This window comes from Channa argus, chromosome 8 (assembly GCF_033026475.1).
Source record: "Channa argus isolate prfri chromosome 8, Channa argus male v1.0, whole genome shotgun sequence".
Taxonomy (NCBI): domain Eukaryota; kingdom Metazoa; phylum Chordata; class Actinopteri; order Anabantiformes; family Channidae; genus Channa; species Channa argus.
The window spans coordinates 20019864-20041610 of record NC_090204.1 but is presented as its reverse complement, the minus strand read 5'-3'; the positions used below and the strand labels follow the sequence as shown (position 1 = coordinate 20041610).

Here is a 21747-nt window from a genome sequence, read left to right as displayed (position 1 = left end):
TTATCGTGTTTTATTTTAGGTTATGAAACGACAAAATGTAAAGGTGTTTAAATAAACACTCGCTGGCCACTATATTAGGAACACCTGTACAATCTGATGCAATCCAATACAGCAGCTCTGCCATGAATTTTACTTTTATTAGATAAAAACCAACATCTTACCTACTGGTAACATTATTGATGTTTTGTTTGGCTTTTGAACACTAATTTTCTTGTATCCAGTTTGTTCCTGTAGGCTCATGTTTGTACTTTTTGCCACCAAAGCACTTCCATTACCTGCATAAGTGTAGATATGACTAGATATATAAAAAAAAGTCTTAATACAGATGAAGAATCCTCTTCATCAAATCCCAATGAACACAGTACTTTTCCCTGGGATAAGATTTGTGTCTTCTGTATGTGGATTAAAAGTTCATGCACCCTACGCAACCCAATCACCTTATGCTTCACAGTCAGCACACAAACTTTAATTTGTGCCTATGCTCATCTTCACCCGTGCCTACTCGTGTAGCCGTCTGAATTACCCTCTGAATTATCAATGCACTTGAACAAATGATCCAGCGTTCGACGACATCTAATGTGGCGTCTTCAGGCATCACTCTCCTTAAAAACAGAGCATGTCAGTAAGAAGACTGTTCCCCTTGTGTTAGTCACAAAGGCACAAAGGATTCTGCCACAGTGACAGACTGCATGCTTCACACAGCGCTTGTGTCTCTCAGCGTGTGTGTGTGTGTGTGTGTGTGTGTGTGCACTTTTCTGTTTGTAGTATAGGCAGTCTTCATCCTGAGAGGGAGAGAGACAGACTCTTCATCGGGGCTCAGTGCTTAAAATAAAAACCCAATATGTTCTCGTTTTATTGTTGTGCTGCTACCATTTTCCAAAAACAATAAGTTAGTTATTTATTTATTTTACAGTGACTAGCACACCGTGTTGTCCAAAAAAGTCAATATGTTCCAGTTATTTTTATTGTGACAAGCTTCTGGTTTGACAGCTAATCACATTCTACAGATCTATAATACATCCTCCACATGTTAAAGTCACAAGCCTTCCCTGATCATCGCACCGTGTTGTGTTGACAGGTCTGCCCTCTTTCCCTGTGCTGATGTGTTTGATGATTCTTTGTGTTGATTTTTTTATATCTGGTTCAAGATGGCACCTCTGTTTGGCTTAGCCGCTGCTTCCTCTCTGCTCTCTCGCACGTTTATTGTTTTTCTTGTGGTATATTTTGCTGCACGGCCTCTGTTAACTAATACCTGTGTGTCCGCGGTCTTGAAATATGACGGCACACGTTATTCCACTTTAGGGAGCATATGGAAGACTTTAGTGTTTGCGGCCGCTTCATTGTTTGCTTCCAGACCATGAGCTGGGTCAGGAGTCAATCCGAGCACTGCCAGCTCTGTGGTGTATCCTCTCTGACTTGTATTTCCCGACTTGGTGTGTCCTGATCCTGCTTTGCCCAAGCGAGTTCAGCGTACTGTCATCACCTGTCCGATGGGAAGTGGAGACACTTTCAACTCCTTCGAGCTCCAAATGAGTAAGGTTGGAAACGTTGGCTCATTTTACTGTATCTTGATTTACCGACCCCCTGGCTCTATTCGTTTGTTTTGTAGATGAGTTCTTTGACTTTTTATCATTTATCATTAAATGTGAGTGTTTAAATTCTCTGGGATTTCAACCTTCACAATCGATGACATGGGAGTAGAGTTTTTAACCCTTACTGAATCTTTTCATTTTAAACAGCACATCTCTGGTCCCACCCATAAAAAAGGCCCTACTTTAGACCCGGTTTTCTCTCTTGGCCTGAGTATTGAACAGTTAGGTGTTGAGGACATTCAAATGAGAGGCCACTGTTGTGTTTTATTTAGTTTGTCTGGCAATATGGTCCCATCTCCTCACAAAGTGTTGCCTCAAAGAAATATCATAAATCAAGCTGCACTTGACAGGTTTTCTTCTTCTTTTGACCCCAGCTCTTTCTCTGAGTGCAGCGATGTTGAGACATTTATGAAATGTTTGGCTATTTTCTACTCCTTAGCTCGGGTTAAGCATTTCTGTTTCTCATATAATAAAACCTTGTCCATGGATGAATGAAGCCATATGTAGTTTCAAGAGAGATCGCCGTAAACTAGTGCGTCTATGGAAAGCCAGTAAGTTAGAATTGCACAGACTGTATCATAAAAGCATGATTTTGGAGCTAAATGAAATGATAAAGCGGTCTAGATCTGTGTTTTCATTAAACATGAAAAATAACAAAGTCTTGTTTGACACTATTCAAAATCTTGTTTCACTTTCATCTTCCTAAGTGCCTGTGTACACAGAAGAGGACTGTAATATGTTTTTAAACTTGTTTGTATGTAAAGTGGAATACATCAGGGCTAGTAACCCCAGCTTAGAAAGCCTAAATAGTGATACATCATCTGCACACGCTTGGTCCATGGAAAAAAATATGTTCCATCGATTGGTCCATGGATTGTTAAATTAATGAATCTCTCACTTGAGTTTGAATTGATCCCCAGCTATTTTAAACACGCTATTGTTAACCCTAATCTTAAAAAGCCAAATCTTGACCCTTCTGAGCCTATCAATTACAGGGCAATATCAAAGCTTCCTTTTATGTCAAACATCTTCGAAAAAGTGGTAGCAGGACAGCTAACTATATTTATGGAGGCGAATAAACTGTTTGATACATTTCCATCAGGATGTCGCAAAATGCAATGCTTGTCTGAAGTGGCTGTTCTGTCATGTGGAGTCCCACAGGGCTCAGTTTTAGGCCCAGTTTTATTCTTGTTGTACATATTCTTAGCCAGTTTGAGGAATGTTATCATTTTTATGCAGATGATGTTCATTTTTTGTCCACGTTGTTAGAGTGCTTATCATCCATCAAGACCTGGCTAAAGAATCTGACTAACTCCACATAAACTCCATAAAACTCTGATCATTGCACCCGACAAAAACAACGCCTTGGTTTACTAGACTCTTCTGTCCAGTCGAGCCTCAGAAACCTAGGTGTTGTGTTTGACCAGTCTATGTCTCTCGATTGGCACTAAAAACAGTAAGTCAAGAACTGTTTTTATCATTTCAGGAACATGTCTCAACTGAGAAAAACGTTACACTGAACTGCGTCAGGAAGGGCTTCCGGCGTAAAAACTGTGCCAAATCAACATGCGGACAATGATCCGCTGTCGCGACCCTGAAATCACGGGATAAGCCGAAAGGACAAAAAAAAACGAAAAAAAAAAAAACCATATCTTCTCGCCATGTTTATTGTAATTTTGTTTTTACTTGTTGTAATAAGTCAACTTTAAATGGCCTCCAGATTGTTCAAAATGCTGCAGCGAGACTTTTAACAGCAACCTTTAGAACAGCCCATATTACTTCATTTTTATTTTCACTTCACTGGTTGCCTGTCAAGTCCAGAATTGATTTTAAAATTTTAGTGCTAACATTCAGAGCTCTACATGGATAGGCTCCTCAGTACTTCGGAGACCTCTTGACCCCGTACTCTTCAAAGCGTGCTCTCCGTTCCTCAAGTCAAACCATCCTGATGGTTCCCGAAACCCGTTTAAAAACTCTGGGGGAACTCTCTTTTCATGCTGAAGCCCTGCCCCTGTCACCGCACATGGCTGAATCTGTTGATTGTTTCAAAAAGCAGCTGAAGACACTTAGACAGGGTTTTAGTTGACTGAGCTTTTTGGTTTTAACTATTTTATTTTGTTTCTGTTATATTTAAGTCTATATCACTGCACCTTATGAAGTGACTGTGATTTGTGATTGTTACTGTGAAAAGTGCTATTTAAATAAACTTACTTGTTTTTAATTATCGAACATGTAATGTGTCTTAGTGACAAGTCATCAAACTATACTGCTATAAAGAAATGGAGTCATTACAGGAGTTCTATACCAGCATGTGTCAAATCTGATGTTACTAATGAAGCAAAGCTGTAGCAGGCACCAAGTCAAGATTTAACGGGTATTTTTTTCAGCTTCTGAAAAGCTGAGATAGGAGGTTTCTGTAGTGGCGAACATGTCCTCTTTCATCAAGTGAAATCATGACACCACAAATTTTCTAGGTCAAGGCTGTTAGATGAGGAGAGGAAAATGAGAGGAGAGGTGAAATCAGAGGGTGAGGGAAAGACATAAAGGAATAGATTGGAGGGGGGGGGGGGGGGGGGGACAAAGACAGGGACCACAAAGTCTGAAATTGAGGGTGTGTATGTGCGTGTGGGATGCTTGTTCGGTAAGAAACCGTGACACAGATAAGTGCTCATGTGTGACAGCTTGGTTGTTCTTTTTAACACAGTGGTCCTGTTCCTCTCGCCGCTTCCACTGCCAGCAATAACGATATGTCAGCAATGAGAAAAAAAAAACAACCTGATACCTAAAGGCATCAGTTGCACTTGTGCACATCTAATCCCGAAGATCTGTCCCTGTGAGGCCACACTGCTTTGTGGGCACATTTGGCCTGAAAACATCTACCATGTATTTCCCTTTTCATGCAGATCTTTGTATTGTGTCTTTTCTGTTTACTACCTGTTGTTGGATAATCCTCTTTTTTTCCTAGCTGCTGGCCCTTTGGGTTGTTGCTGAATTTGGTTGGGCTACTTAGTGGGAGCAGAAACCAAACACGTATCAGGACCCCCTATGGAAATAAGAGGATTTATTTCAAGTTTTTTTTTTCTGATACTACTACAGTAAATCTGCATACACATGCAGCAGATAGGTAGTTTGACTGGAACAGCACAGTTAGAGAAAGAAAGACGGACACAGCGGAGCTCCCTGTCACAGTGGGAACTGGCTAAAATGTAAAGAAAACATGGAAAAAATGGGACTTAGGCACCTGCGGACAAGCTAAGCCTTTCAAAGGATGGACAGTTGACTGCATGAACCAACTGTCACAGATTTCTAGCCTATGACAGTCTGGATGGACCACACAAGAGACAAATGTGTGAACTCTGGGCAAAACATTAAACAGTTGGACGTTCTGGAGGTTCACAAACTCGCAAATCCTGCAAAAATAAATTCTCATGTGTGCTATAACACCACCAAACATGGTGGTGACAGTAGCTATGACTTTTTTATAAACGGTAGATTTTGCACTTAAGAAACATTTAAATCATGGATGTAGAGGCGAGGACAACATGGACTGTAGCGCGTACAGAGGGAAATGGAGGTAAAATAAGTGTAAAAACAAAGGAAACTTTAGGTAAAGCTGTTGATGCTGTATGTCTCCATCGGTGGTGATGTCATCAATTTGACCAGTGTTTAAACAAATATTTAGGAGTTTGACTGGCAAAGACATGATCTGACAGATAACAGATGACAACACAACTTTCTTTATAGACTCTGCCCACAGTCAATAAATCTTTTATTTATCTTTTATTTTAACTGCTTCTGATAGTTTTAGTTAGTTCAATGGAGGCAGCATTACTTTATCATTCACTTTGCTGCTTGCCCTGCAGCGTTTTCTCATGCACATAAATAAATGCACATGTCATGCCCGTAAAAACCTGGTCTAAAACCTGGTTGCATGTACAAAGAGATCAGCATCCTCCAGAGAAATTAACAGGGGAAATCTTCACTTTTTTTTATGGAAACCAGATTTTCTGTTTACATCACAGTTAAGACACCGTCTTAGTGGAGAAAGCGGACTCTAACCTTAGGTGACTTAAGTGCATTTAAAGCACCGAATGAGCTGAAAGATGCTGAAGTACTTTGAAGAGCTGAGAGGAACCACAGAGCTTTTATTATTTCTCGACATTGTCTGTGACCATTTTCATTTTACACATTAAAAAAAATATTAGTGCAGCTTAGTTTTACTTTTCACACCTACTTTTTACAGTGCAATATTCTGTACAACACCACAGCTTTACAACACTGTCACATAGCGACATTACATGTCGTATATGACCTTTACGACCATCTATAGAGATCAACCGGGGACTTCTAACTTTGTTAATGTTCATTTGGTTTTGCTGATGTGAAAATGTGTTTTTTCCATCTCTGGATATCTCATTACTTGTTATTTATTTTTATTCAGATTCATGTGAAACATTGACACAGTCCTGCCAAATGCAGTACTGTAGGTGCTCTCCAAAAAGAAGTCACTGTCATTCCTCCACGTTCTAATCTACAGCACAAGCGTCAGGTTTAGATAACAGAAAGAACCCAAATTAAAAAATAAATAATATTAGCGCATGTTTTCACTGCTTAAGTAAAAACATGTTTGACTGCAAAGTGATTTGCATACAGTATGATCAGCTGTTTGTTATTCAGCGACAAACAGTTCCCCTGCATGATAAATGTCAAATACTGTAGTAGTTTGTTTACATTCAACACCAATTTATGCTAATTTATGCTAATTTAATTTACGCCTTAAAAATCAAGCACTAGCAGAAGACATTGTTAGCATTAAGGCTTTTCTTCAAACCTATTCCTCCTCTAACGCTGTTATCTAACAACGTAATGTATTGCATATTCTTCACCTGAATTGCTCTTTTCAGAATGATTTGTGTGCTATAGTCTCTATTCGAGCAGGAATGAAGGTTCTTGAATTTCCCCTCTTAGAAGAAGAAGCTAAATGTGCATAAATAAGAGTCAAGCTGACAGTCACTGAGACCAAAAATACTTTAAGAGCCATTGCACCTAATTTAGCAGCTAGGAACCGGAGAGCAAAAGCTAAAATCCACACAGACCGATTCAGCAGTCTTAAATGGAACTTTGACACGGTGATATTTTATCATGAAGACTGTTACTTGAATATAACCACAAGGGGGAAAAAAAGCGTTGGCTCTAGTATAAGACAGGAAGGGAGCAAAGACACAGGTCTTTGAGTCAATCAAACATCCTGAGTGGAGTAAGGTTTGTAATCTGAGCAACCTTTTAAAATGCCCCAAAGTCCAGCTTATATCTCCGTATTTGTTCTGATCGTGTCGGTGAGGTTTTGTGCTGATGGCCCACGAAGCCCTGACTCTATGACACACGGTCAAGTCCCAAAAGACAATAATATATCCACGTACACCAACTCACAAAAACGTGGGCATATTCAACCTTTGGGTGAATTAATGAAAAATTTAGTTCATGCTACAGTGATGTTATGTCATGAAATTAGGGCCTTTAATTAGAAGCATGCAATGGCAATTTCCTCATCTGAAACAATTTATTGAAAGAAAAAGCTAAGTGGTGCGTATACCACAACAAAAAATGTCGGTGTCTCAATACCTTGTCAGTTGTTAGGTGTCGTCTTGGTCTCATGATGTCAAAATGTGAACAGCATGATGAAGAGGACTGTTTAAATACTAATTGTCATTGAAGCAGAACATTATTTGTATCAGACATGATCCATTAATCACATTGGGATTTTTGCGGTTAATCACCTTGTTGTTACGGTTTGGGTTAAGGTTATGCAATGAGTGCTGAAAGATGGAACAGCTGGACACGTGCATTCTAAAGTTTAGACGAGGTCATATTTAGTTCACCTGTATGGGTCACAGTGCATTTTAGGTGCATTGTGAAATTTCACCCGAAAGTCGAATATCCCTAACTTTAGTAGTGTACATTATAAAAATCCAAAGAAACTACCAGTGTTCATTTTGTTATTTGATTTGCATCATTTCACTAAACACTACATTTTGGGCGGCACGGTGGTGAAGTTAGTGCAGCTGTGTGGCGGCTCACAGTCTTTCTGACCCAGTGACACTGAGGAAATAGGATCTGGCCTCCTCCAACCCTGAACAGGATAAGCAGTTAAGATTGTGGGTGAATGGATGGACATTACATTTCACAAGTTTGTGTTAGGACAGATATTAGCTCTGTACTAAGGTTCAACAGTGCAGTTGTTATTCGATTATACTTTTGGTGATTAGATACTTTTGTACTTGTAGTTATACCACTACTGCAAATAATGTTGGATTTATGAGGCAAATCTAAAAGCTTACTGTGATAACAAACCTAAAATGCCAAAAAAAAAAAAACATGACTTTGATTTTTGTTGGCAATAAAAATGTAGCAACAGCTTTAATGGTGCTGGACCAACCCTGACCTCAATATTATTTTAGATATAAGTTAATAAGTGTTCCGTACAGGCAGTCATTTAAATAATATATGAAGACAATAAATTATGTGTCACAGGCATAATTGTGCATTGTCCCTCTCTCACACATCCATCCAGCTGCCGTGTGACAGATGCAGATATAAGTTAAGATGCTTATGGTGCTTATGCCATGTCCAGTAGATGTCAAGAGTGAAGCACTAAGGAGAGTATCAGTGATATGCACCTAGTGAGTTATGACTGATAATAATGACTAATAACTGATCATGGTTATGGCACATTACTGTGTCCAAACTCCTTCCACCCAATGCCTTTTGCTACCATGTCACCTAAGCTGTGGCCCGGCCCTGGAGCTTTTTCCAAAACTGATTTGCATAGTACTGAAATCCCTGCAATGTGTGAAAGCAAATAAAGAGAGATTAGCTATTAATACACCAGGCCAAAGAACCCCATATGTCTAGTTTGTTGTGTGCTGCACACAGAGGACAAATCAAGAAAGAAATATTAGCAAAGATATCAAGAGAAGTTAGTTGATGATAAAGGACTGACAAATGTAAATCAGAATCTAGGTTTCTCTTAAAGGTCTATGAGCAGAAGGATAAGTCATGGCTTAGTGTGGGCAAACACTTAATAGACTAATCACAGAGTGCTTGTATCATGGGAATATTACACAAAATGTTAATTAAGAAGAAACAGACACAGGTTAGTTGGACATTGTGCATAATGGATGTTTTTAATGTTAAATTACAACATTCCTACCAAGTTGTAGGTAATAATGATGGAAAGTCATCACATAAGAAGGTCAGCTTACTGCTAATGGACAGTACTTAAGTTGTAGGCTACTGTAAGTTGCAGAGCATCATAACTTTGTCAAGGTTTGATAATGTTGTCAGTGTCATCTGGGCTTGGAGATTAAATATATATAGCACAAACCCCCACAATACAATCTGACATTAGCATTTCACAAGTGAACAGAACACATTCATCAATACATCTGAGCTGTTGCAGTATTACTGTGGTACCTTAGTACTAGTACAAATATTGGTGTAAGAAGACAGGATAGGATCACTCCTACTTTTTATAATACAGTAAAGTTACTGATTTCCTTAACTTGCCGCTGCTACAGACACATACAGTAATTGAATAACTTGTGGCTATGATCTTCTCACTGTATCTGTGTTTTAACATGATGGAGTCATGCTATTGTAGCAGAATTGTAATTTTGTCCACATCTGCAGCTCCTTGCGTAAATCCACTGTTGTTGCATAGTTATGTCTATTTTTTGCTGATACAATGTGTTTTGGAAATGCTGAGCAGACTCTCTTAAGACAACAGGGTCAAGCCATTAGCCAGTACTTCAGATTGATGCTGAATGTGGAAATTATTCACGGAGAGTATTCAGGCTGTGTATACATCTGAGCGCACCGTGGCTGAAAGTGACAGTGTGCAGATAGGAGCAGTTCTGAGACACGAAGGTACAATACTGAGCCCACTGGAAATCCTCTGGGTCTAATACAGGAGGATGTTTTTCACAGGAGATAAAACGTGTAAATGCTTAATGCAATGGACCAAAGTAACTTACTCATGTACTATACAGAAGTACACCTGGCCACCTGAAAGTGAAGCCTGCTGATTGACCAAGCAGTGCGGTGAGCCGTGTGCGTAATATGAGAATGAGACGGAACAACTGCTTACATTGTGTGACTGTAGCAATATGGAGGACTGTTAGGAAAATGGACAAAATCATTATCACAACAGCTACCAGTTAAAATAATAATGAAAAAAACATATCATAGTAACCTGTTTCGAATCAAATGTCTAGTTTTTCTTCACAGATGTATGTATTAATATTCTAACAATGGTTGTTCTGACAATATCTTGTGACTTAAAATGTAATGAAAGTGTATTCAATTCATGAAACTATATTTTTGAACAAGCAAAACTAGAGAATTCATAATTGGGAGAGAAGTGTTTTTATTAGCTCGAAGAAAATATTCATAATGATAACTAAGTTATGGTTATTGCCTAATAATAAAAACAATACTAGGCAAGATGGTTAGTGTTACAGTCCTACCCCTGTCCTCCTACAGCACCAAATTATTAATTTTAAATCAGGAAGTACGGTTCACTTTGTCAGTTTAAAGATTCTTTGAATAATACTCGTGTTCACAGAACAATCCATGCAACACATGAAAACATATAAATGGAGGGAATTTGAAAGTTCAAACAACTACCAAATCAGTTCAATAAATTTATACATCTAAATCAGCAAAGACAAGAACTTCAACATATAATATTTAAATAAGATCACACTTGTCAGGTAGTGGAGCAAATTGGGCTTTTTGAGTGGATGCAAAATGTAAAAAGGTTTTAAAGCTGAAACAAATGATAAGGAACATATTGTAGGTTTTAAAATGTTTAGTATGTAGAAAGTATTTAAAGTATGTAAAAACATTTTTATCACACTTTTGCAGTCTAAGGTCATCAAATGTTCTGTCTAACTGGGATCTGATGTCATACTCTACATAATAATAATACTATTATTGTTCTTTAAAAAGGGGCCAGTCTGGCAAAAGGGTTAAAATGAAAAGTATATTCTATTATAAAGTAAGATTGTGCAGTATTATGTGGTATAGGATCTGAATACAGTTTCCACAACTTTCTAAAGAAATGATGCCTTTTCTTCTGGTCTTCTTATAATTCTTTGCTTCTAATGCAAGCCCTCATGTTTCAATTTAATTACAACTTTCCTGTGGAGAGGTAGTAGAGACCTGTATCCGTGTAACTTGCTTACATTTGATTTGTGCAATTGCGCATCTGCATCTGAATGCATGTGCTCTTGACTGAGATGTCCTTCCGTGATGCTGTGTCATTCCACTTCAATGTCTGATTGGTCAACAACCGTCTCTGCGGGCGGTTTGACGTCTAACACTCCAGGAGGGCTTTCAGCGTGTATTTTGTGTGTACATGCACATCAGAGTGTTATTTTTCTAGGCTCTTCTAACCACCGCTATGTTGTTTCAAGGGGTAATTTCTTACTTTCTGTCAAAGACATACATACATACAGTACACGCACATAAATTTTGTTGGAGTAAACTAATCTGGTTAGTGCATTGCCCCCCTCATCCTAACGTGAACCATCATGACTAAAAAAAATCAAGGACACAATGTCACCTTTTCAGCAGGAAGCCAGCACATAGTATCAGGGAACCAGAGTGACATGCGTCGGCCGTGCGATGCCTTTGACTCTCTACTCCAAGCTGCCCAGTCGACGGACGGAGCGGGGGAGAGTCATCGAGATAAATTCATTTCACCTAACCCGAGCCCGATTCTAATATTAACTCCATTACCAAATCTAAACCCTTTAAAGTTGGGAGCGTGCGCCGAAATCACTTCAGGAGCCAAAAATGTTCTGGTACTGAACTAAATTTAAGCTGCACAACCACATGTACACTCGCACCCACACGGAGAGACAGAAAGAGAATGTGGCAGAAAAACAGTAAAATGACTTTTAATTCAGCGTCTTTGGTGAAAATACTTTTACTTGTCCCTCGTGGGCCATAACAAGGATTTAACGGCCTCTCTGACTGCTACAATATTGCACGGATTTACCTGCTGTTTCCTCTGCCATAAAATGGCTTTGGTTTTGTTCAGCGGTGTAGCATTGGTTTAGGAGGTGCATCAGTATGGGGGGAGGTGGGCACACTGCGATCACAGCCTCCGATATGTCAAAAGTAATTAGGCTGATCGGAGAGTATATCCCATTACGCACAGAGAGGTGTGTGCTGTGTGCCGTTAATTAGACTGATGAGGAGGTACACTCTAATAAGCCCAGCAGAGACCCTTCGCTACATGACTGGTTTTGTTCTGATTAGACTTCTTCTCTTTAAAACTGAGGAGCTATGTTTGCTGATATGGTTGCCATATGTTGTTCTCAGGGCCACGTAATGCTCCTGGCAAAAAGTGACACAAAAGCTATTAAGTCATTGCAGCCAGTGTTTTGCGTGAACGCGATTCGTTGATACCTTGCAGTTTTTCCACCCTGTCACATGACTATTCAACCAAGTGTGAATTTGAGCCTGGTTAAAACACAGGGTGTGTGAGCAGCAAAGACTTTGTCCATTCAATGTTCTCTTGCCTCATGGCCCTACACTGGTCATCTACCAGTTCTACCTCAGTGTTTTGGAGGAACTAACAGTTGATTGGTCTATATCAACTCTCCAAAGCTGATTCTCCTGATTTTCTCATTTTACTTTTATATTCAGCTTTGCGCGTGTGCTTCCTTCTTCTACATCAGTTTTTCTGTGAGTCGTAACGCAGATGAGAGCAGGGCTCGCACATTAATTTTTATGGAAGTTTCAGGTATTACCCATCGATCAGAATAGATAATAAAATACATAAGTAGAGTCATTTAATAGTAAACTGCTTCTTATTCATACATTAAGACACAATCACACGAGGATGACGGCAGCAGCTGCCATACAAAACACTGTTCCTGGATCCACCAGGAGCAACTCGGCTTTTAGTGTCTCGCCCAAAGACTCTTTAACATACACCAGAGCACTTTATAAGGGACACTTGTATAATCGAATGCAATCGAATACTACTCCTACTTTTACAATGTTATATTTTCTCAGTTTTTAAGTTGAAACTGTCACAACAGGCGATAATTCTACTCTCTTGTTTATAATTGAGTTCATTGTGGATAGTGGAGTCGCAAGTGCTGTGCAATATATTAAGAGGTGGTTCTAATGTTTGGGCCAACCTATTTAAAATGAATGAAGGGGCAAAAACTTTAGGATCACTTTTTCAGGTTCTGTTTGTCCACTGAGTGTATATGACCCTGTGATTAGTGGACGAGCAGAGTGGATAAAGTTTTTTGTTGACCAAATTGAAATTAATTATTAAATATTTTTGATTGATTGTGTTGGTGTTTTTAATCTAAAAGTACCCAAATTTTGTAGCATCCACCTTCTAAAATGAGAAAAAAAATCCTGCTTGTTTTTGTTATGTGTGATCTATCTATCCATCTATAGTTGTATAGTTGAAATCAGCGGAGGAGATACTCCTATATATACATAATGAAAGTTGCATCATTATTGAAGAGATGGTGGAAAAAAAGTTTTTATTTTTATATAATTGAAAAATATATTTGTCTGTGGTTATTATGTTTACAGTCATTTACAGGTGGATGTATATAATGATGATGGACAGAGCTTTTGCAAAGCTTCCTCGATACGATGTTGCAGGCAGTGTTTTATGTATTACCAGCTTAGTTTGTCTATTGTACTGTATGTTAAAGCGCCTGGGAACAGGCCTTTAACACCTCTTTTTGAAATCAAAAGATGGGGGTATAATGGGTGTGACAGTGCACAGCCATTGTTCTATTCTTTAGCAAAGCCCTGAATCAAATCCCTCTACCTTCCTTTGCTGGAAGGTGTGTCCTGCATAGTGGCACTATGTACAGGAGCTTTTCTTTTTAGCCTATTTTAACCCAAACTTTACTCTGAACAACATATGCATTTTAAACTGCACCTCTCTTTTGCTGTGGATCACTTTTTAAAAAAAAAGGCTTTGTTGACAACATGCCTGTGAACGCGCTGCAGCTACAAATTAGACAGTAACAATTGTCACCAATTGAGTAAGCTATGGCCCAAGATTTTGATAGTCGACTACACTTCACGTGACAAGCATTTTATTTTCCCAAACGACCCTCACTCCCAGGGGAGAGCTGAAAAACTCCGTTGTTCTGTAATTAGGCTAGCTCGCTGACAAAAAGAGAAGCACCCAAGGTAGAGTGGCGGATAAAAGGAGGGGAGGAAGAGTGAAGGAGAGGATGAAGGTGGGGAGGGTGTGAGCAGGAGAGCAGATAATGAGAGGCAAGGTGACAAAATGAAAGAGTACAAGAGGAAGAAAGCATGGCAAGAATCAAGGGGAGGGGGTTGTTTGCCTGAGGTGTCCTCATGGTGCAGTGTCGCTGAACCTTCTCACCGGGTTTTCTCATCGAGGGCTGTGTTAGGGTCTGCATTGTCAGCGCCTAACTTAAGTGTCTCAGTGTGTCCACTCGCTGCATCCGGTCGAAGTTAAATTTGCAGACAGTGGTTCACGGTTACTGGTTAACAGTAAAAAAAAAAAAAAAAACCCTGAAGAAATCTGATTAGGAAAAACAATGTATAAGGTATTAGAGTGGGAGCACACGCATAAGATTATGCTGCAGAATCACACCAGAGTTCATGTTAGACCTGTATTCTTCTTCCATAGTTTAGTTCAAACTGTATATTGGTTTCGAAATTTCCCTTCTTTTTAACTGCGGAGCTCAAAAGTTTGCTCAGTTTGCCTCACCGAGTGGTGGCCAAAAATACTTATTTTAATGGCCTTAGTTGCAGGGGCAGTAGCATTTCATGCACATTTTCATTTGACATTTTCTTTCACTCTCTGCAATGTTACTACAAGCATCCTCAGTCATTGATAGAACGCAGTTTCGCACTCGTGGACATGGAAACAGTAATGGTAATTTATTTCCCAAACCGCTTGTTCCCAGCCTGTCAGACCTCTCACACACCACACAGAAAGATGCCGAAATGGATCACACGCATGATATTTCACCATTAACACATTAGGATCTATAGTATGAGATGACATGTTTTACAATGAACGTCGCCATCTGGGATTTTACTTTGCGGTGGCTTTGTTGTTCAGTTGTCAAACACTTCTTAGCTGTCACACACCTTTGTTGACATCTCAGAGTATAATTAGCATTGTGGTATACAGAACTGTGTCAGCGTGTCATCCAGCTGTGATGTAAGGTGTCAGATAAGTATGTGAGATTACTGTACAGATATTTTTCATGCTGTATAATAAAAGTGTTTATTTCATTGCTGTTGTGGCTGCAAACTGATTTCACCTATATGTTGCTAATTATTATTCAATTAATGCTATCTGCCAGTGACTCATCATCAGTTTGTCATTTGAATGTACACGGTACAATCTTGTTATTATTTAATGATGTAGCTATTACTTGGTAATACAATCCTTTAACACAGTTTGCAACTCAATATCATGTACTGCATGTACTTCTTATTATTGAAAATCTCTTGAGAAATATTTTACTGTACAGTGTCTGAGGAGATGTGCTTACTAATAATGTTCGACCATTTCTGCTGCCAAAGCACAGAGGACTGTTTTTCCGTAACATGGTCTGTTATGGGATGGTGTTGGTTTAAATATGCCCATGCCGGGATAAAGCAAATAGATAACGTTAAGCTTTGTTTCTAAATGGATTAATTAATGGATTTCTAATTAGTCATTGTATCATATCACTGTTACTTTTTTATACTGCATTAGCATAACCACAGGTCTGGCTAATTTGTGGCTACTTATCTCCGTTATCCCAGAATGGGAGGAAGGAAGAAAGAGAGAGGCTTTGCAGAAACAGTGCAAAGTGGGATTTTCATGAATATGAATGGCAGCCATCACAATGCAGTGCTAAAGTTGGCGTCTGAGCTGTTAATTAAACTCATACCTGTTCTCTTCCTGCAGCTCAGTCTTTTCACCTCTCTCTGCCTGTCTCTCTCTTTTTGTCTGACAGAGACAGTGATGGATACAAGGACAGCGACAGCTGAGCTTGGCTGGATATCATTCCCCGCCAACGGAGTAAGAACAATGTCCAAAATTGTACTGTACACGTGTGTGTGTGTGTGTGTGTGTACGCTTGAGGAAAGGAGTTTGAGCACACTTTACAGTGCTCCATTAACAAGTCTGTCAAATCTTAATTACAGTAGCAAGGTGACACCAATTAACCGCCACTGATGCAGAAGAGAACGTTCGAGTCCACAGTAGAGAAATGAATAGAACTGAATAAAATTAAATATAACAGAAAACAACAGAATCCGTCTCCCAGCCACTTTCTTGAACTCTTGACTTTTTTAAATGCTGGGCTGGTGACTAGTCACTTACAATGGTCTACTCTGTGTGTGTGTGTGTGTGTGTGTGTGTGTGTGTGTGTGTGTGTGTGTGTGTACTTGAGGTGAGTGGCTCTAATTGTGACAAATGGTTGCCCCTGTGCAGCAAGGAACAAGGCAGAAGAGAGAAAAAAGTGAATGAGGGAGAAGGGGGCTGCTTGGAAAAATGGGAGGGAGGGAAAGAGAAAGTTTAATTTGTGCCAGGTCTTGGTAAACCCATTAATCATTTTAGCCTCTCCCCTCTTCCTCTACTTCCTCCCCTCTCATCTACACTTTCTGCCCTTCCCTCACACACACACACACACACACACACACACACATTCTCTAGTGGGAGGAGGTGAGCGGCTATGATGAGAACCTCAACACCATCAGGACGTACCAGGTGTGCAACGTGTTTGAGCCCAGCCAGAACAACTGGCTCCTCACCACTTACATTGACAGGCGGGCGGCACAACGCATCTACGTTGAGATCCGCTTCACCGTACGTGACTGTGCCTCCATCCCCAGCGTCCTGGGCTCCTGCAAAGAGACGTTTAATCTTTACTACCTAGAGACTGACAGGACCATATCAGAGAGCATCAAAGGGGTGGAGTACTGGGCCAATGCCCCATTTCTAAAGGTGAGATATTTTTGAAGTGAACTTTTAACAATAACTCCAGCACAAAGGACAGAAGTAGGGTGTATAACTGGCTTCTCATCTATTAAAATGCACAGTCTCTTCTCCCTCTTTTGGTCTCTGCCAGGTGGACACCATCGCAGCAGATGAGAGTTTCTCCCAGGTTGATTTTGGGGGAAGGCTGATGAAGGTGAACACTGAAGTTCGGAGTTTTGGGCCGCTGTCCAAAGGCAGAGGCTTCCACCTGGCCTTCCAGGATCTGGGTGCCTGCATGTCCCTTCTGGCCGTCAGGGTATTCTACAAGAAATGCCCGAGTGTGGTGCAGAACTTTGCCTTTTTCCCAGAGGTATGGAGCGTTACGAAACAAAAACTGTGGCTTTTCCATCGGCAACACTTCTTATCAAAAACATATATGCATGCTAACTGACCTTTTATACTTATTTTTTATTTTTTTTTTGTGCAGACTCTGACGGGAGCAGAGTCTACCTCCTTAGTCATTGCCAGAGGAAATTGCATTCCCAACGCCGAGGAAGTGGATGTGCCCATAAAGCTCTACTGTAATGGAGACGGAGAGTGGATGGTCCCTATCGGCAGCTGCAGCTGCAAGGCCGGTTATGAACCAGACAATGGCAACGTGTGTCGAGGTAAATCTGTATAAGGGTGAATAATGAAAATGTGCGAATTCTGTACTGCACCATAGCAAATTAGAGGTGATGGCAGGCAGGCTGAATTATGTTTTTAATGATGTTGCCATTCTGCAGAAGAGCAATGTGTCTATGTTTTGGCAGTCCTAGTAGAATAATCACATGCGTATGTGTATTTTTAGATGTATCTTTGTCCATGGGTGCAGCCCACAAGCAGACACTGCATCAGTGTTGGGGAAGTTTCTTCCATCCCCCCGTCTCGGGTCACGGGGGGAGGGGGTGGAGCAAATCCCAGCTTTCATTGCTTTTCAAAAGTAATTTATTGCAATTTATTACTGTCAATTGGAAATAATACTGTAAGGTATGTTGTTACTTTCCAAGGCAGTAATGTATTACTTTACTTTAGCATAACTTTTTTTAAAAGTCCCCTTAAACGTACATGTTGTCTAACGTAAAGATAAATAACGAAGGCCCAATTACCGAAGTACTTGCCAAATATCAGCTACACATCTCTACGAGGTTTCTTCGGCTTTTCATGTCTGGTCAACCACATAATGTCGACTCCAGTGCTCCACACAGACGAGCTGTTGATCTTGTCCACACATCATCTTCCGCATACTCTTCTACAAGCCACCTTAGCTCCATCTAAAGCCTGTTTCAGACATGAACTCTAGAGAATGCCAAGAGAATCAGGTCCTGACATTGTCTGGAGTTTCCCTTTCAGACATGTAGTCGACATAGGGAGATGGTCCATGTGAGATGCGTTCTCACTTCTGTGTAATTGGGCACTTGGAGCAGGGGGTGGGACATGACGCACAAACAAAGCTGCGGAAGTCACAGTGTTTTGCTTGGTAATCTGGTCGTATACCACAGAATCTCGTGCTGTTCCTTGTCTTGGTTTGATGATTTCTAGGTCTGCCCTACTGACATAAATTCAGGAATTTCCTTGTCCTTCCAGTTCAACATTGTTGTTGTGTTCATCTGAATGAATGAGTTCTTCACCTTTGGGTGTTTGTATTTGCACGGTTTCGCGGCAGTCGCCACTCACTCATGGTGAATTCTCCGGAGTATTACCTCCTCTATTCACATATGAGCTTGGTTGAAGATAATCCAGACTTTGCACTGGGGAGCTGGCTGAGTAAAACAGAGAAAGTCTGGAAAATGTGTGAATTCATGTGCATTATTTGAAAGGGGTTTTTACCCATGATGGGGACTCAGGTAAAACATTTATTGCTGCGCACCATCCTGTTGTATAGAGACGTTTACGTTTTTGTAGACTCTGACGTTGTGATTGTACCATGCACCAAGACTAGACGATAATTAATTCCCTTTTATGTTAAAAAAAAGGTTTCTGAATATGTTAATGCACTACTGCATCAAGTAACTAGTAGTAATAATACTAAACTAATGAGGTACATCGCATTACTTTTCAAAGTAATTACACATTACCAAAGTAACTTCTTTGCAGCTTTTCCTTTGCAGAAGGCGATAGCAAACAAACCAAAGCAAACATGAAATTATGAGTCTCATCAAGTAATCAACAATTAAAACATGTCATACTTTACGGTACAGCAATAGTTTGGAGCTATGCTGTTCATTTCTTGAGTCACATATGAAGCTCTAAGCTGAGTCAGTGCTGTAGAAAATGCTAATGTGTCCAGGAGAGCCAAGTGTGTCATGTCTGGTAGTCCTGGCCACGTAATCACATGCATGTATACATTTTCAGATATTTATGTCGCAGCTTGCAGCTCACAATGTTCCATATGTTAATATTGGTAGAAGCAGACTCGAACATAACCCAGAAATAGCTCCTCATTCGTCAGTGTTCCATATATCTCTACCTCTTTCCATTCCTTTTTATATCTGGCCTCCTTCCCAATTTCCTCTCCGAAGTAGTACCCATCATTTCCTATTCTCCCTGGAGTGTCTCATCTGAGTGTGTGGGAGGGCTGCATGTGCATGTGATGTATGCACATCTAGTGAAATAAGTTAGGCAGCTTCGTCCTATGTTAATTAGTTTAGTGTGTTCAAGCCAGATTAGGCTACTGCAAATTATTCCTGGACTGTCACAGAGTTGAGTCGAAGGGGCAGGAAATAAAGGAAGAAACAAATCATTTCTAATAAGGAAACAGCTGTGCCCTCTGGAGGGATGGACTGAAACAAAAGTAAAAAAGAGGACAAACCAAGGACGGAAAGGTAAAAAAAAAACAGCGAGAGATGAAACAGATAGACAGGAGAACAGGGGTGAGTGAGGAACACTATTATACCTGTCTCTGGTAAAGTACCCTGAGAGAAATGTTAGCTTAGGTGTTTGCGTCAGTCGAGACAAGAAGAGGCAGTGATGAAGTCAAACAATATTGCACAAAACTTTTCCATCCAAAAGGAGTAAAGATAAATTTTTTTACACAGTATTACGACGTCTTGTCACTGGTTTTGTGTAGATCCCAAAAACATATTGTCATTGTTGCTCAGGAAAAGTGGAATCGGAACGATCGGCAAGGTACTGTAAATGGCCAAAATGACCAAGAACTGTGTAATATGCAAACAGAACATGTATTCGGGTTGCATATACAAATGTGAACACAATTCTCCAAATGCAAAATAAGTAGCCCCTTGTAAATCATCTAAATAATCTTTGGAGGTTATACATTGGGTCTGTTGCAATAATTTCAGAAAATAATAATAAGATAATAATAAGAACTCAATAATGTTTTCGGGCTTCTTCCGGGTGTGTTTCTGAAAGTCTTACAAACCTGGGGGTGGATCTAATTACTGGTGAGACAGCGCCTGCACTCTGCATACATTATTGCATGGTGATGCTCGAGGTGATTAACTCAGTTCTCTTATTGCCCATCTTCTCTTGGCACATGGTTCAGACATATAGTATCACATCACCCACCTGTTTTAGACTTTCACCCATGTTTGCCTGGTTTTTGTTGAAACAGGAATTTGAAGGTATCTCCACACTACTGACTTATTTCCATTTCCACTGCTGATACTTAGAACTAATAATTGATTGATAATTGATATTGAATTGTAGCTAATAATTATATTGAATGTTGTAACATTCTCCTAAAAACTACGGTTGAGGACAGCACGGTGGTGGGATGACTAGTCCACAGCTAGAAGGTTCCCAGTTTGAGTCCTTGGCCAGCTGTGGCCTTTCTGTGTGCAGTTTGCATGCTGTCCCTGTACTGCAGTTTCCTCCCACAGTCCAAAGATGTGTGTGTTAGCTTAATTGTTGTCTCTAAATTGCCTGTAGGTGTGAATGTGAGTGTGAATGGTTGTCTGTCTGTGTATGTCTCTCTTTGTTGGCCCTGAGATAGTCCAGGGTGTACCTCACCTCTCGTCCAATGACAGCTGGGATAGGCTGCAGCCCCTCTGTAACCCTGAACAGGGTAAGCGTTTACACATAATGAATGAATGGATGGATGATGTCTCACTCATAAAAACTGACTGGGTCCAGTCACATCCAAATAAAGATGTCAGGTCAAAGATGTAACTAATTTAGAGATTCTTGATTTGCAAAATGATGGTTACACGCTAGAAAATCACTCCCATCTACATGTCTGGACAGTTTCTGTGCTGACACACTGTATCTACTCCCAAGTGCTGTATTCAAAGCGTTTGTGCCTAAACTGTGATTTAAAATGTCATGGTACAGAACACGTCCGGTCTGTCTCCACTGAGCTGGTATCTTTTGGTGCCAATCAGCTGATAACATCTTGGCAGGAACCTGGACTCACTATTAGAACAGATGGTTATGCGTGTGTGTGTGTGTGTGTGTGTGTGTGTGTGTGTGTATAGGTGTGTGTGTGTGTCTGGCTTTCGAGGTGTGTTTCAGGCCCATAGAGATGGTGTTTGTTTTGCACCAAACCACCATATTGTGCAAACCATCCGGCAAAGCTGGCTCCACATCAAAGTACCTTTTTCCGTTGTTATGTGTGTGTGTGTGTGTGTGAGAGAGAGCGAGAGAGGGATTGCTCATTTTGTGAGAGCATGACTCTGTTCACAAAGTCACCAATCATTAAATTTTAAGTTCAGGTTAAGGTTGTAGTTTAGTAATGGTTCTGGTTTGATGAGTAGGTATTATGGTTGGGGTACGTTCTCTGAAGTCCCATGAAGAGGTGGAAACACAACTGTGTGTGTTTGTGATTGTGTAGAAAGTTAATAAATATTCAAAAGACCTTTACTTCAAATGCATCACACTACAAATGCAAGTACTGCCATCAGATACACACAAACACACAAACTACCCCTGCTGTGGACTCCAACGAGTTTTTAAAACCTGCAGGCTTTTAACACACTTGTACACACACAATGCTGACATGCGTGCGCACACACAAACACTTGTGCACAGTTTTAATAATTGATCAGCGAGCCTCTATGCCAACTTTAGACAATTGCCACCCGCATGGGTTCTGTGTGACTCAACACAGCTGGCTAAATGTACAGAGGGAAACAGAGGAATAATTATTTTTCT

General features: G+C 40.2%; 1 protein-coding gene across 2 annotated transcripts in view; it reads left to right on the top strand.

Annotated features, from left to right (window-relative positions):
- LOC137131609 (ephrin type-B receptor 1-like) overlaps positions 1–21747 on the top strand; it is a 93779-nt gene that overhangs the window by 17825 nt on the left and 54207 nt on the right. For both annotated transcript variants that reach the window (XM_067513096.1, XM_067513095.1), the window contains exons 2-5: positions 15632–15696; positions 16333–16623; positions 16748–16966; positions 17084–17264. In XM_067513096.1, coding sequence (XP_067369197.1) covers positions 15640–15696; positions 16333–16623; positions 16748–16966; positions 17084–17264 — 748 coding nt within the window. In that variant the 5' untranslated portion in view covers positions 15632–15639. The remainder of the gene's footprint in view (positions 1–15631; positions 15697–16332; positions 16624–16747; positions 16967–17083; positions 17265–21747) is intronic.